At 38.6% G+C, this 17543-nt stretch overlaps 1 protein-coding gene across 1 annotated transcript in view; it reads right to left on the bottom strand.

Annotated features, from left to right (window-relative positions):
• The window catches only part of SCARB2 (scavenger receptor class B member 2), a 67245-nt gene that overhangs the window by 24714 nt on the left and 24988 nt on the right, over positions 1-17543 (bottom strand). Inside the window, exon 3 of the mRNA XM_006195592.3 lies at positions 848-995. Coding sequence (XP_006195654.2) covers positions 848-995 — 148 coding nt within the window. The remainder of the gene's footprint in view (positions 1-847; positions 996-17543) is intronic.

Here is a 17543-nt window from a genome sequence, read left to right as displayed (position 1 = left end):
TCAGTATTACATTTTGTAAGCGTGACCTTAGCATCCTCACTTGCAACTCGTTTTCCTGACACTGCTGAAGGGAAAAACTATTGCAAATACCTTGGCATCTTTCGCCACAAGGTGGCGGAATCTTCCCCCTGATCAGGGCCAGAGGCTGGGCCCTCAGAAACTGCTCCACTAGGCAGCTGGGCAGGGCCAGATCTGGGATCTAATATTTTCTAGGTCTTGGGTCCACTGTAAGTGCCCTGCTGCATATGTAGTGGTCACCTAGGAGTTAGAGTGGTGGCCTCAGAGGGGACTGGTGCAGATGAGTAGAAGTTTTCTGGGTCTCGTGTATTTTTATTAGCTGGAAATGCCATTATAAACAGAGTTCAGTGAAATCATGCTAGGCTGTAATCAACAGCCCAGTCAGTCTCTGCTATTTGGAAAGGAGGAAGAAATTCAATATGTAGTTTGAGAATTAAAAAAAACCCAAGATAGAAAGCTAAATTAAGAAGTGGGAGATAAACTCCATTGCTAGTGTTTCTGAATCAAAACAAGGGGCAAATATTTTTTAAATTATCAGCCACCCTCCAAAATCCTAGAGACAAAATTATTTGCTCAAGTGCTAATCCTGAACACATAGGAAGAAACTGTGAAAAAAACTCTAAAATTTGTGTTTTGTCATCATCTGAAAAGACCACATTGAAAGACTTCAAGAAAAGTTAAAGATGAACTTTAAAGAAGGGGAGGGGAAATAATACATATATAATTTTAATATATATTTTTATATAACTTAATAGTGTCTAAAAGTAAAACTATAATGGCCTTATCTTTTTCCTTTCTTCTAATAATGAGACTTAACGTGCCTACTTACCAATGCAGGAATATTTAATGTTCTAAGTAAGTCAATTTTAGGGTCTCCAACAGACTTGGCTCGTTCAAAAACATAGGCCTTGTTGCTAACAGCAGATATTGTTGTTCCATTATCTCCAAATTGAATATCTGCTTTGTTCCTGAGTTCCCTAAAAGAAAAGGATTTTTTTTTTTTTGAAAATAGGCACCATTTTACTAAGTAATACTTTTCCTTTTTTAGCATCAAAGTTATTTTCAGTATAACACTCCCAATATAACCCTTATGCAGAGAGACTGCAGATACTAACCCCTTAAATCCTGGAGATTTAAGCCATAATGCAGGAAGGAAATAAGCCCTTAGAGTCAAAAAACTGTCGTTTGTAAAATTGGAAGTTCAAAATTTGCAGCAACTGACTACTATATATAAAAGAGATAAAGAAGTTTACATTGTATAGCACAGGGAACAACATACAATATCTGTAGTAACATATGATGAAAATGAATATAGTATGTATGTCTCATTTAAAAACACAGGTATGTATGATTGAAACATTATGCTGTACACCAGAAATTGACACAGCATTGTAAACTGACTCTACTTCAATTGAAAAAAAAAACAAACACTGTTGTTTGCATTCTTTCCCCCATAATTTGGGAAATGCAATGGTCAAGAGTCACCTTGACCAGGGAATCAAAACAAATGAATTCTCTCTTGGGCTACGGTTTGGTCCTGAAATATTTTCAAATGTTTCAGTTCATAGATTCAGTTTGAATTCAGTGTGTTTACCAATGTCTTTTTTTTTTTTCAAATGTGAATTCAGTTGAAAATTCATTTAACAAAATGAATGCCCAAGACCTAGTAGTAAATTAGAGGAGTTCACTCTTTTTTCTTTTAATCTTTTATTGGAGGATAGTTGGTTTACAATGTTGTGTTAGTTTCTGGCATACAGCAAAGTGATTCAGTTTTACATATATATATTCTTTTTCATATTCTTTTGCATTATGGTTTATTATAGGATACTGAAATATAGTTCCCTGTGCTATACAGTAGGACCTTGTTGTTTATCTATTTGACCTATAGTAGTTTGTATCTGCTAATCCCAAACTCCTAATTTGTCCCTCCCCCCTCTCTGTCCCCTTTGGTAATCATAAGTTTGTTTTCTATGTCTGTGAGTCTCTTTCTGTTTTGCAGGTAAGTCCAATTGTATATTTTTTAGGTTCCACATGTAAGTAATATCATATGATATTTGTCTTTCTCTGTTTGACTTATATGATCATCTCTAAGTCCATCCATGTTGCTGCAAATGGCATTATTTCATTCTTTTTTATGGCTGAGTAGAATTGTGTTATATATACCACAACTTCTTTGTCCAGTCATCTGTTGATGGACATTTAGGTTGCTTCCATGTCTTGGCTATTGTCAACAGTGCTGCTGTGAACACTCACTCCTGTTTTTGATATCCAGTTCAACCTGGTTCAGTGCCCCTAATGAGGTATTAGCAAAACTGGCAGGAAGTGCCTGGAGCTAGGGCTGGGACTAGGGTGAGGGAAGTGAGGCATTTGCCTTGGGTGTAAAATGTAAGAGATGCCTAAACACTGAGTAATTAAAATAAGTAATATTTTAATGCAATTTTTAAGAAATCAAAATTAATGCAAAAAATTCATGATGAACAGAATATCAAAATTTTATACAAAAACATTTTGGTTTTTTTGTTCATCGAACACCTCACACCAGCCCTGACCCTGCCTGGTCCATAGCAGATGGTCACTAAATTCCCATGTCTATTCCTTCTCTCCCTCTCCTGTTACCTGTTCTTCCTGTTCCATCTAGGGCTGTGCTGTCTCACCTGGCAGCCCTGTGTGTACAGAAACCTTGAACTGCGGCTAGTCAGAATTGAGATGTGTTGTGAGGGTAAAATACACACCAGATTTCAAAAACAGTATCAAAAAAAAGTAAATATCTTCTTATCTTTTTATATCAATTACACGTTGAAATGATACTATTTTATTTTATTTTTAATTGAAGTATAGTTGATGTACAATATATAAGTTACAGGGGTAAAATATAGCGATTCACAATTTTTAAAGGTCATACTCCATTTATAGTTATTATAAAATGTTGGCTATATTCCCCATGTTGTACAATATGTCCTTGTAGCTTATTTTATATTTAATAGTTCATACCTCTTACCCCCCTACCCCTATATTGCCTCTCCCCACTTCCCTCTCCCCACTGGAACCACTAGTTTGTTCTGTGTATCTATGAGCCTGCTACTTTCTTAGTTTGTTGTATTTTTTAAATTCCACATATAAGAGATATCATATAGTATTTGCCTTTCTCTCTCTGACTTATTTCACTTAGAACAATGCCCTCCAAATCCATCTATGTTGCTGCAAATGGCAAAATGTCCTTTTTTATGGCTTAGTATTCCATTGTTTATACACACACACACACACACACACACCATATATATCTTTTTTATCTATTTAAATATGCTACCATTTTTAGATAGAATGAGTAAAATAAAAATATATTAATAAAACTAATTGCACCTTTTTAAAAAAAACTTTTTTAAATGTGGCTACTAGAAAAATCTGAAATGACATGTGATTCACATTATGTTTCCATTAGACAACACTAATCTAGAGTTTACAATTCTGACACAGGTACGAAGGCATCAGGTGATGGGACTACCCACCACCTCCTCTGAAGGCCAACCACAGCCACAAGTGGCATTTCTCACCCCCGAACACCTGTGGAGCCTGCTGTCTGTACCACGTCTCTGGCACTCAGTTATAAACTGCTTAGTGACATTCTTTAGACTATGAGGGAATTATCCTGAAGCCTCAGGGAGATTGCAAGCAAGCTTAAGAAATGTGCATGCCTCTTAAATCTTTTCTAGATTTTAAAATGAAAACACACTAGCAAACAAACAAATGCATATCTATAGATGTATAAAAGCAGGTGGTTCTTCTCTAGTGCTAAGCACCAAGCTTATGCACAGGAATATAAATATCTGACACTTTACAGCTCTCCAAAGAGGTTAACTACACTAGGTCCTTTGATTTCATTTAATCCTCACAACAAGCCTGTGGCACAGACAGAGCGAGTATTTTCACCCCAGTCTTACAGATGGGGACACAGGCCAGTGGAAGAGTCAGAACTTAAGCCCAAGTCTCCTAACTCTTGCTTAGAACTCTCTCCTCTGTATCATATGGTCTTTCCTAATTTCAAAACAAGAAAGAAGAATTGTCTAATAGGCATTTAATAGATGTTAGTAGGATGAAACCAATGAATGCCTCTAACAAATGCTTAATCTAATTATAAGAGAGAAAAAAAATCCATGCCCTTCCAGTTCACGAGGAACATGGACAAAATCTGACAAAGTGTGTCGTGTCAAAACCCTTGTGCGGTTTGCAGTTTGGGACGTTTGCAGTGGCCATTTGGTTGTTGGACACTCTCCCCTTTCTGCTGGTCAGGAGCCTCACTTCCTTTCCTCTCCTGCACCGGGCAGTGGTGTGGGACGCAGTTCCTTTCCCTCAGACCCTGAATTCTGAGCACAGAACCTCAAGATGGAAAACACAGTAGACAGAAGCTTCCTTCCAGGACACACAGACGAGGAGCCGTGGGCTCCTGCGACTTGCATCCATAAAGCTGCCCCAGCCCCGGCCCCTTTCTTCCAAGCACTCTTTGGCATCTGTAACCCACTTTATAGCCTTCTAATACACACTCTTTTTACTTAAATCAGCCAGAGGTAGTTTCTCTTGCTTGCAACCAAAAATCCCTCATAGAGAAATCATAACCCATGAGAAAACAGAGATCCAGCTAAAGGAAACAGCCCAGGACTAACTAGGAAGGCTCACAACTAGGTTTAGAATCTTGGTCACCTGACTTCATGTCCTAGGTTTTTCTTGAGTCTACACCTACGGGAATGTAAAGGGCTTTGTTAGAAGCTGAAGGAGAGGAAGAAATTTTTAAGGCAAATCCCTGCCTCAGCCAAGCCTGGTGCCTGCAGAGAGGGGTGTCCCGCCCCCGACTCTAGTTCCAGAGCCTCCCAGCAGTGACCAGGACAGACTTTTCCAGGTCGAGCTGTGTATAATCAGGACCGAGGACCTTGGCCCAGCTGACCACCAAGGAACTAGAAGAAGCGCCCCCAGCATGAACACCAGTTTGCACTCAGAGAAAGTCAGGCCAGGCAGCCAAGAGGTAAGGTTCAACATAGGTCCAGAAACCAGGGATCAATGCAGCCAAGAGTTCTAGCTCATGACAAAAATCAATGACCTTACCAATGCTTTTTCTTTTTTTTAAGTGAGCCTTAGGTCATACACCTAGAAACCTGTATAATTCCAAATCTAGAGCCATTTATGTCTATGCATGTTTACTGACTCTGAAGATGACTTTTTAAATATTTTCTTTATCGCTTACCCTGTAAGAACCTGATGCTTTAAAGGGAAATTGAGCATGGAGGCTCCAGTTGCTTTCAGCCTTGTATGTTGCCTTGGTTTCAAAATAAACTTCAACAGGTCAAAGCCAAGTGTTCCCAAACCACAAAAATATTTAATTCCCTTGACAGACACGAAGGGTCCACGGCAGGTCACTTGCAGCTTAACCACGTGACTTCCCCCAAGCCACCAGCCGCCCTCAGGCATGACCGACACACAGCATTTGCTGAGCAATCTAATTGAAGGAGATCAGTGTCACCGGACTGTTAGGAGTGGCTCCAGCTCTGCAGAGGCCAGGAAAACCAAAAGGAAGGATGGCGAGGGACCTCTGTCTCAAAGCAAAATGTGACAGTCAGAGGAAGCCCCAAATGCTTCCCCTTCCAAGCACTCCTGTCCCTCTGGCAATGACCCTAGGGAGGCTACAGCAAAAGGAGAAGACGTTTTAGTAATAAAACCAACAAGTCTAGTTACACATATCTCCCCGACCGCTAATCAACAGTAGTCAACTAGAAGCGGGGCGCTTTCCTGGTGAACAGCAGACTGAGAGCAAGAAGTGATGGATTACTGCTCTGTGGTATTGGAGAAGACGAAGGAAGCTTCGAGAAATAGAAACCGAATGCAAAAACAAAAAGGCAAAGCAAAATTGTAGGCCTTGACAATTAATTAAGGAACCATACTTGAAGGTGCCTGGTATTGTCCCTGGTACTTAGTAGATGCTAATAAGTCCTCCTGATGTCAAAGGGCCCAGGTCATCAGAGGCTCAGGCTACTGTTTACTATTTGTTAATCACAATGACGGCCATAGTCACTAAGAAAAGGTTGAGTTATACCCCATGAACTATTTAATCTGGCAGGGAAATACATATTGATTTTAGAGATATTTCATTTTAGACCTTTTTTTTTTAAAGAATTCTTACTTTTTAAAACAAAAAAGAATTTTTAAACTTCTGAACATTTAGAAAAAAAAAAATCTCACCATCACAGAAGGCAAACAATACACCCAAGATAAGGAAACCAAAAGAAATCATTTTAATCAGCTGGAAAACTAACATCTCTGCAATATCGAATTCCTCAGAGGTGCTGGATAAATTTGATACATTCAATACCACCATATAATCCTATCTTCCAAGTCATCTCTGTTCTCTTTTCACCCAGCACTCTCTGTTGAGGATTCCTGTAAGAACTGATGGAGCACAGTGGGTAGAGTGTGGGTTGAGATCTGACAGCCAGGCTTTGCATTCAACCCTGGCTTCATCATTAGTAGCTTCTGTGCCCCAGTTTCCTCATCTGTAAAACAGAGATAATAGTGTTCCCTTCCTTGTAGGGTTGCTGTAAGAATTAAACCCACATAAGCTTGTCATCCAGTTAGAAAATTACCTGGCACATACTAAGTGCTTTAGGAAACAGCAGCTGCTAATATCATGCGGAAGGGGGCTTGTGCTAAGTTCTCCATATGGCGAGGTGCTAAGACCTGGTCCCTGTCCTCAAAGAATACATGGCAGAGCACAGCAAGCTGCCATTTAAATGGCAGCCTCACACACAGAAAGAGCTCTGAATCTGGCTCCACATTGCTAAGTGTCAACTGAAAAAAATAAACAATCTAAAAGTTGAGAATATGTTTTATTCTGTGGATATTTCTGAGGACTTAAGCCCGAGAGACCGCCTCTCAGATAGCTCTAAAGGAATGCTCTGAAGAGGTGAGGGAGGAGCCAGAATACACAGTAGTTTTGACAACAAAGATCAGGTAGTCAGAACATCAAAAGATTACTGTTAATTAAAGAAAATCAGGTATCTCAAGTTAAGGAATCTAGCATTTTTCTATGTATGGGAAAGTACAAGGCTCTGGGCTCACTGAAATCATTCCTTTCATATGCACCTAGCTATCTAGGGCCAGTATCCTGTTCTTTCCCATCCTGAGTTTCCTCGGTGCACTGCTGGGGGTGGTAGCAGAGGACAGGCTGCCTGCTTGTCTCCATCCTGAGTTCCCTCCAGCTCACTGTTGGGGGTGGGGTGGCGGTGGGGGCAGTGGTAGCAGCTGATGACTTGATAGCCACAGCATCCTTTGTTTACTGAAATGGCATGCAGTATTTTTCATTCACATAGTGGGAGGGAAGGCAGCTAGGGTGGGCATCACTGGGCAGGAGCACACTTGGTTCTGGAAGGAGTAAGCTTCCCAGGGGTGGGAGAGTGGAGGGGCTTCCAGGCAGGCAGAGAGAGAGCCAGGCAGGCAGCAGCACACGACAGCACAGGATGTGTTTCCTAAGTAGAGAGTGAGAAAACTGTTTGGACAGAAGATGGCTCATGGCAGAGGTGGTTTAGAAAGAGCAGCCTGCAGCTCAGGGCAAGACTGTGCTGAACAGACAAGCCAATGGAGAAGTGAAGTCACAGGGTGCATGAGACAAGAGGACCAGGAAGAGAGGGCAGAGCGAGGGAAGAGGGCCAAAGGCGGGGGTCTGAGCACACCTGCCTTTAACTTTCCATCACCACTGCCTTGTCAACTAGGTGAAAGACGGAAAACTGACAGCCCAAAGGAGGACTCTGAGAAAAAGCACAGGGGAAGCATGGCCCACGTTTGTTGGGGGTGTGCAAGAAACAACTTCACTCCTGAAGCTGGAAATGGTCCCCTGTCCTCAAAGCAGGACCCTGACCCCACTGGCCCTCACAGGCGAGTCACCCAGGATCACCATGTGCATTTAAAACCCACCGGGTCACCACTTTCTTGCACAGGGCAAGAAGGTGATCTTTTTCTATTTTTTTTTTTTTACTTCTGATTTTTTTAAAAACTAATATTATCTAAAGCTGTTTTTATTTTGAGAAAAAAGGTCATGTCAGAAAGACTGATTCAGGTTCAGGGAAAAAGATAAGCATTCTCTTACAATAATGGTAAAAATAACTACTGCATTTAAAATTTTTCTATCTTCTTTTTGGTTAAAAAAAAAAAATGATACCACTTGGCTCAGAGTTGAGTAAAGGCCCAAAGGGATAATGGGACAGGATTTTAAAGTTTAAACAAAGTTCCTACCTTGGCTAAATTGCAAGGAGACAATCAGATCTATAAAAAATTAAACGTAAAAACAAATTGAACTACAAGAAAATAGACTTGGATATCAAACCTTTGAAGGAAGTAGGACTTTTTAAGCTCAGAAATGATAGAAAAATTCATAAAAGAATGGATTTGATTATATATAAATTTTAAAAATTAAAAAGACAAACAATAGAGAAACAGGTGCCACAACTGTGGCAAAGGGTTAACCTCATTAATATATAAAAAAGTTTACCAAGTGGCATGAACACACCAGAACCCAGATGGGCAAATTGGCAAAGGATAAAAGCTAAGAATGTGGAAACACAATCTGTCAGCAAACATGAGGAGAACACTCAGTCCACATGGTGATCAAAGGAAGGAACAAGAACTGACCTGCACGTCCAGGAAGGGGGTGGTTAAGGAAAGTGTAATAATGTAGTCCCTCTATCTATTGAATATTATCGTCACAAACATGTATTTGTAGAAAGACCAGACATACACGGGAAAATACCTATGATGTAACACTAAGTGACTAGAATACACATGTATGTACATGCACCAGTATATCCAGGATAACCGTGTAAAAGTAAAACTCACCCACGGAAAGGTGGCTGCGAAGATACCCACTAAAATATTAGTGCCACAGAGAAAAAAATGTGACAATGAACATATGTATGTTCATGTATAACAAAAATTGTGCTCTACACTGGGATTTGACACAACATTGTAAAATGATTATAAATCAATAAAAAATGTTAAAAAAAAAATTAGCGCTGGTTGCCTTTGAGACAGTGAAACCATGGAAAGTAGCAGTACTTCTTCTTAGTTTACTGCACTTTCAACTTGACCTTTGCTGCTTACATATATTATTTTATAATATAAAATAAAGTTTACACTTTTAAAGGTAATGCTATATATGATACTGTAAATCCTGATTATTTTATAATCCAGTATTACTTAATGGTCAGTGAATAATAAAGAAAACACTTATGAGGTATTTATCCCTCACATCTTTTTCCTTACCATCAAAGCAGTAAAATGACCCTATATTAACAGTCCAAACAGCAAAGCTAAGAAACTCAAAGAGGAGATATTTAATGGGATGTTGTAAATTTAACAAATGTGTCTTAGTAACATGAAAGTCAGCTGACAGAGCCCTTGGACAAATTAATTTTTAAAAAATTCTTGACACGTTAAATAGTAGGCAAAACAGAAAAAGAAACCTGATGAAATGAAAAATCTCAAAAAGGCTGCAGAAGCCACTGGATACACAATTTTAGGCAAATACGTCACTAGGCAACAGGTTCATGAGGCAAATTAGCTTTGTGTCAACAGACCTGTTCCAGGACTGCTCAATCCACAGCTTTATAGGAATGTAACTGATGCGCTGCATTCCTTAAACCAGACGGACTGGTTTTTACCTACATGTGGAACTGCCATCATCTTTTCCCAAAAACATTAACATTCTGAACTTACCAATATGTGACAGTTTTGTGTGTCAAATCAATCAGACCCTGTACAGCCCAGCGTGGCCTCCCCCAGCTCAGACGCTCCCAGTCTCAGACCCGTCCACATGGACCAGTGAGGGGCCGCGTGTCCTCCCCTTCTCTGCACACAATCAACAGTGTCAGTGGACTCAGTTGGGAGGGAACTCACAGGACTATCGAATGCTGGGGCAGAGCTACTGGAGTGTTCTGTCTTTCCTGTGTAGCTAAACAACAGCATAATCAAGTCACAAGTGACAAAGATCAAACGACTACGAAAGGCGCACTAGAGGGGCTGTAGGTCTCCCTAAACAGCCAAGTTTTTCTACAAATCCCAGCTCACAATCCACTCAACCCTGTTAGGAACACTCTACAGTTTGCACTGCACATGTGAGTGTCCCTACCTAAACAAAGTCATTCATTCTCAGGACCCTATTCCCCTTTCTTGACCCTCTCCTTGGCTCCTGGGTTTCCCTGATTGAGTCCTGGGGTTCCAGGTGAGCTACTTGTGTCCTGTGGATTTAAACAGCTTCTCCTTTTGTGTCCTGTGCAGGTAAACCATGGCTAAGGATGTCTCATTCACTTATTCTATAAATATTCACTGGACACTGGATATTCAGAGATGAAAGGATTTGGTTCTTTCATTTCACTTTGTCCCATACTGGAGAGAGTATGTTCAAAGTCAGGGAAAATCTCAGGAAGAGCCGAGAGAGGTGGTGAGAAGTTCATTCTTTTTTTTTTTTTTTCCAATCAAATATTCTTTATCATTTTTCTACAGTTGTTCGAAGAAAGCAAGAAACTGATTTTCTGTTAATCATGATTATATGTCCCCTTATGAACTCATACTTCAGTTATCCTCAACTCTTTCCTTCAAGTTTCCAAAAACAAAACTGCACTCCTATAACACAGTGAGTCTTGTACAATTTACTATGGAAATTTCTAGGGCTGCACATTCCACTGGAAATAATCCCTAAGAAGGGCAGGTTGCTTCTCCCAAATGTCTCTCCAGGCCACCAACTGCTGGGTCTCCTCTCAGTTTCTTCCTCGGGCATTCTATTATCCTAATTTTACAGGTAGCAAAACAAAGAATCATAATAAAGTGGCAGAACTGAAGTGGCAGTAGATTAGGACCTGAGGAGTTCATTCTTGGCTGAGGAACAGCACGCATACTGACAGGGTAGGGTGTTTGGGGCCATGCAAATACTTGGAGTTCGGTTAGAACTGTGCTGTCCAATATAGTAGCCACTAGGCACATGTGGCTATTACACACTTGAAAAATGGTTAGTCTGAAATTCAGCGTGCTATAAATGTGAAACACACATGGATTTCAAAGACTTCATAAGAAAAAGACTGTAGAGTGTCTCATTAATAATTCTGAATATTGATTACATGTTGAAATTATACTATTTTAAATTGTATTGGGGTAAATAAAATATTAAAACTAATTTCTCCTGTTTCTTTTTGCTCTTTTTTAATGTGACTCCTAGAAAACTCTAAATTGCACATGTGGCTTATGTAAAGAAAAAAAATATTGCCTGCAATTCCAGTTCTACAAGGATCAAGCCATAAGCCCCTGACAGTGCGCTTGAGGGGAAATTCATGGAGAAAAACGGGTAGCATTCTGTGCTCAGGATACCAGCCCCTAGATAGCTAAGGCTCAAATCTAAGGAAATATTTCAGTGACCTCAGATTCTTGCATCTTCCCATACACAGAAAAGCACTAATATCATCAACTTGAAATGTCTGTCCTTTGTGATTAGCAGTAGTCTTACGGTGTTCAACTAGGTGTTTTTTTTTCCCAAGCAAAAAAAGTTCATATATATCCTGGCTCCTCTCTTAACTCTCTGGGACAGTGTCTCAGAGCTATCTGAGACACTGTCTCCTGGCTATAGTCCTCAGTAAGACACTGAATAAACTCAACTCACAGCTCTTTATGTTGTGCCTTTTTTTTTTTTTAAGTCAGCAGTTCTGGCAACCACAAAAGGACCCAGAGCAGACGTTTCTCCTTTGCCTGAATTCTACAAGGATCCAGAGCCTTGGCACGAGCAGGGCCCCTTGTGTCAGTCTGCCTCCTCAGTGAGTGCAGACAAATTTAAGTGAGTCTCTCCTGGTACTGGATCTCCCACTCTTGGCTGAAGATTCTGTTTATTCAGAGGTTGTTAAACTCCTTGCTATGTGCTGTAGGTTATCCTCAAGCTTAGGTTCAAGAGGAGGTGCCTATATTTGTTCAGTTGAAAGACACTGAGGTTACTCCCAGTTGAGAAACACTGGGATGATTTTGCTAAGCTGAAAGGTACTAAGGCGACTTGGATTGTGTGACTAGGTAGGAGACTAACCAGATGTCTTTTCTTAGTTGGGCTACCTTAACAGACTCTGTGGGGATAGAAGTGGAGATATCACATGAGAGCTCTGCTCTGAGGAAGAGGGACAAGGCTACTCCCAGGTGTTTACGGCTTTCTCAGGCAACTGAAAATTTTATGGGAGTGTTGGAAGCAGAGTCCTCATACCTCACTATGGTCCCATAGGGAAATTCACTCATTAATTAAAACCTTGCTCGTTTGGGGACCATGTATGACAATCGGCCACTCGTTGATCCCAACACCCATGGTGGTTTTAGACTGCCAGAGGGAGATACCAAGACACGTGAAAGAGTGTAAATGACTCTAGGGAAATGACCTAGAGGAGCTAAGCTCACAGGCAGCACATTGGCCTATCACACCATTTCATTAGTAAATGTTATCCCTGACAAATTCAACTTTAAAATGGGAAAGAGTTTCTCAGAGAAAAGAGGGACATCAGAAAAGCCAATCACCAACTAACAACTAAAATCCAGCCAGGTTTAGGTATGTACAGAATTTATACTTGCAAGTAATTACCTAATTGAAATCTTGCCCTAAAAACAGCCAGGATGGGGCTCTTTCTGACATTCCAAAACTAGTTTTTGCATACCGAGTTAGCAAAAGCCAGCTTGATAAAACATCTTTACATCTTACAAAAACAAAAGCCTTCCTAGGAGGAACTTGTATTTCTTTCCCTATGCCTTTAAGATGTAAATGTTCTATGTGATCTTCTTAGGCATTTTGTCCTGTGTTTTGAGAGCGCAGTCTCTGTCATGAGTAAGGTACACATACAGTGTAGATGCGATAGCCAGTCAAGTAGACTGGGATTATGAACAGTCTTTTTGTCTGACTGTGCCAGCTCTCAGGAAAATTTGCATAAGGGGTGCTAGCCCATAAGGGGCCTTTTTCTTCTTAATCTTCATTTCATCCACCCATACAACAAAGGCCTTTACTATCTTAGATTATTTTTGGGAGTAAACTTTCTGGATCTTGTGAAGGCTGCATCCTTTGCACTCTCCTGTTGGGGGTGCCTGTGGCATCTTCCTGGTTATCACTATTAAGACACTATTCATCAATACCAGATGATGGATCCTTTAAATGGCAGAAACTTCCTAATTGGTAAATTTTTAGAGTGCTCTCATTATAAATAGCTGCTTTACTGATACCTACCTACAAAAAGACCAAATTAAAAGGTAGATACAAAAAATGTAACAGCTAGCCTTAAGAACTTCCTTAGTTTAAAACAAAACAAAATGGTTTGGGAAAACTTATTTGTGGTCTTGGCTTTCCTTCAATGGGTCTTAGGATGCTAATAAAAACATTACGTTAATTAATGTTAATTAGGTTGATTAAAAAGGGAATAGAAAGAAGATGAGGCAAAACTCAACTGACTTCTTCCTAATAAGGTGGAAATTTTAAAGGGACTCATCCCAACAGGATGGAAATCTTTAGATGGTGATTAAAACTGGGATAAATAAAATGGACACTGATGAGATTAACACAAAGGCTTTGATACAACACTACCTGAAGTTGAATGGGCCAAAGACCTATTGGCCCATGGGACCAACTGGGAATAGGACCCCATTGGTACCCCTAACAGTAAAGGGCCCCCCAAAAGTCTGCTTTATTTACTCCAGCTAAAAAAAAAAATTTTTTAAGGCTAGAAGAAAATTACACTGAGATACTTGACCAGAAATAGCTTGGGGCAACAGTTAAGCCAACTAATCAAGTTAAAGATTCACAAAAGGGCCTGGGTCTCTTGGCTAAAGTTAAAAGTACAAGAGTTGGTAGAACTGAGATAAAAATTTATTTTTAAAAATTAGTGTATTTGAAGAGGATTTATGTAAGATGGTTACATCTCTTTTGCCTGATTATACTGTGGGATAGACATTATGTCTCACTGGTGAATGTTTTCCCTTCCTGGTATAACCTATTAACAGGGCATACAAATCTGCCCCAAGAATACAATACTAAACATTCTAGAGGAAACCAACAGAGTTACCTGAGCCCACAAAATATGAAGTAAAAACTGGGGGCTAACATTCAGGGGTTAATAAAGTAAAAGTTGAGATTCTTTTTTGCCACTAGGGTAAAGTGTTCAGGGTTTGACTTGTGCAGAAAGAGGACCTTTGTTGAATACCTTGTGCAAACTTTTGAAGGCATGATAGAATATACCCTAAAGTTCTAGAACATAGAACTCTTTATTTCCAGTCTAGTTAGAAATCTCACTGATACAAAAAAACAAAGAAAATGTAGTTGGGCAAATCAATCTTTTGATATCATTTAGGCAGCAGACCAGTTCTTTGGGGAATTAAAAGCAATTGTCTTTGATTGTAAATCTCTACAGACCAGAAATGTAAATACAGTCCATAATGACATGAGACTGAGCCTAATTAACTCAATTAGGTAGAGTCTGTAACCAAAAAAGGGGGTGGGGGGAAGGAAGAGGACTTTTTAAACTCAAACTGCTGGAACAGTTCCCTCACCCAAAATCTAATTCACAGCCTCCTTAGGATTTATCAAGAACCAAAACAATCTTAAAAGTCTTTTCCACAAATAGTAAAAAGGCTTAGTCATCTGAGCAAATAAATGTTAACTTATTCCAACTATTATTTATAAACTAGTAAGTTTTTATTGTACTACCTGATTCAAGACTAAGTTATAAAATGAAGCTATGAGACTTCTGGTTATATTTATGTGTACATTATAGATAAGATATGTCTCTGCTTCCAGATTGTACCATCAATATTAATTTATAAAAGAGCTCTTAAAAGTAAGCACTTATACAGATACTAATATATCTAAAATAGATAAACAACAAGTTCATACTGTATAGCACAAGGAACTATATTCAGTATCTTATAGTAACTTACAGTGAAAAAGAACATGAAAATGAATATATGTATATTCATGTATAACTGAAGATTATGCTGTACACCAAAAATTGACACATTGTAAACTGACTATACTTTAAAAAATACATATATATAAAAAAAAAGTAAGCACTTATAAATTAAATATGTCTAAATGAAACAGAAACTAACCAAAAATAATTTCAAGTTCATGTGATCTGGAAAGTATTTAATATTAAATTAATATTTGATTTAAAGTTTAAGTTTGTTGGTTTAATTAATAGACATGTCTTACTTTTATTGCCCCCCATCAAATATGATCATATTATTTCTGTTATAAAATTTATGAGCAAGAAAAATAGCCTGGGATGATGGTTGATTTGGTCTAATGTCTCCTCAAGTTTTCATGGGTAATCTAAACATAACTGTTAGGAACAAATGAATTAAATAGATAAAACTGGGGGTAAGAGCCTTTCAGTGAACTCCTTAAGAATTACTATGTTTCATGGTATGTCTACTCAAGATTAGTTTCTCCAGATTTTTGGTAACTTGAAACTTTATAGTTTTGCTAAGTTAAATGATAGAAATGTATTAAATATCTAAATCATCCCAAGTAAAGTAAGATACTGAAGCATTAATTACTGAAAATAGGCTTTCTTTTACAGAGAAATTAAAGATATTTAGGATCATTAATAAATATATTTGGTACACATTGAAAAATTTTCCATAAAAAGGCACATGTTTAAAAAAATCATCAATGGTACTTGTAACTTTGCCAATCTACAGAATGCTAATGTAAAAGTTCATAATAGCTTACTATCTAGTTTTCACTAGAAATTAAAGGTTTTTAAAATTTTTTATTTTTTTGAAATATAGTTGCTTCAAAATATTGTGTTAATTTCAGGTATATGCAAAGTGATTCAGATATCTATATATATATAGATATATATACTTTTTCAGATTTTTATCCATTATAGGTTTTATAAGATATTAAGTATAGTTCCCTGTGCTATACAGTAAGTCCTTGTTATTTACCTATTTTATATGTAGTACTATGTTAATTCCATACTCCTAATTTATCCTTCCCCCACTCCCTTTCCCGTTTGACAACCATAAGTTTGTTTTCTATGTCTGAGTCTTTTTCTGTTTTGTAAATAAGTTCATTAGTATTACTTTTTTAGATTCCAGATATAAGTGATAGCAGATGATATTTGTCTTTGTCTGACTTAGTTCACTTATTATGATAATCTCTAGGTCCATCCATGTTGCTGCAAATGGCAATATTTCATTTTTATGGCTGAGTAATATTCCACTGTGCGTGTATATATATATGGCACATCTTCTTTATCTGTTCATCTGTTGATGGACATTTAGGTTGTTTCCATGTCTTGGCTATTATATATAGTGCTGCTATGAACATTGGGTGCATGTATCTTTTTGAATTAGAATTTTCATCTTTTCTGGATATAAGCCCAGGAGTGGGATTGCTGGATCATATGGGACAAATCCAGTTATAGCACATGAATGTGCCTACTGACAGTGAGCCTGAGGGGAATTCAGGATGCAGAAAAACAGGAAGCAGTCTGTGCTTTGGATACCAGCCCTTAGATAGTTAAGATGTATATTTAAGTAAATAGTTCAGTGATCCCAGATTCTTGCATCTTTCCATACATGGAAAAGCACTAAGATTATTAATTTGAGATGTCTGTTCTTGTGAGTAGCAGTAATTTTTTGATCTTTGACTACATGTTTCTTTTTCCCACAAAAAAATTCATGTATATTCTGGCTCCTCCCTTATTTCTTTGGAACAATTTCTCAGAGCTGTCTAAGAGGCCCTCTCTTGGGCTACAGTTCTCAGTAAGACACTGAATAAACTTGCTTCAGTTTTTACGGTGTGTGTGTGTGTGCGTGTGTGTGTGTGTGTATGTTTTAAGTTGACATTCATATTAAATTTCTATTGGATAATTGTGGTTAGAGTATGAAATTGGCTTTGGTTAGAGAATAAAATTCTAGGTTGAGAGTGCCAAAAAATTAAATTAAAATTAAAATAAAACAGAGGCTAGACATACAGAAGGAGCCAGATTGCTCAGGCCCTGGACATCACACTGGGAGAGGCACTAGAACCCTGAGCAGGGAAGAAAGGAAATGTCAGATATGTGCTTTGGAATACCACAGTGGCAGCAGAATGGGAGAGACCAGGGCAGGGAGGAAACCGGAGGCAGGAAAACTCATGGAGGCAAAAATGAAACAGTCAGTGAGTGACCAACCTGTCTTCCAACCTAAAGGATCTGCTCTCAGGGTTTTTACCTTCCCTCTGCCATGGGCCCCTGTGTCAATCTGATGGATTCTTTCTTACATAAATGTTTTTACACACAGAAAATAAAATACCTAGGGTTACAAAGGAAAACAATTACTAAACTTCAGGTGCCATTGTAAAAATCTGTGATATGGCAATATGTATGCTTCTTTATTGATTCTTTAAATGAGACGCAGCAGCAGGTCTAACAATGACTGTAATTTTGAAATATTAATGAACATGAATGATACTTCAAGCAACAGCTATCAAGAGACACAGT

The sequence above is a fragment of the Camelus ferus genome, chromosome 2 (genome assembly GCF_009834535.1).
Source record: "Camelus ferus isolate YT-003-E chromosome 2, BCGSAC_Cfer_1.0, whole genome shotgun sequence".
In the NCBI taxonomy this organism is placed as follows: domain Eukaryota; kingdom Metazoa; phylum Chordata; class Mammalia; order Artiodactyla; family Camelidae; genus Camelus; species Camelus ferus.
Note: the sequence above shows the minus strand (reverse complement) of the source record. Positions and strands in the feature narration are given on the sequence as shown.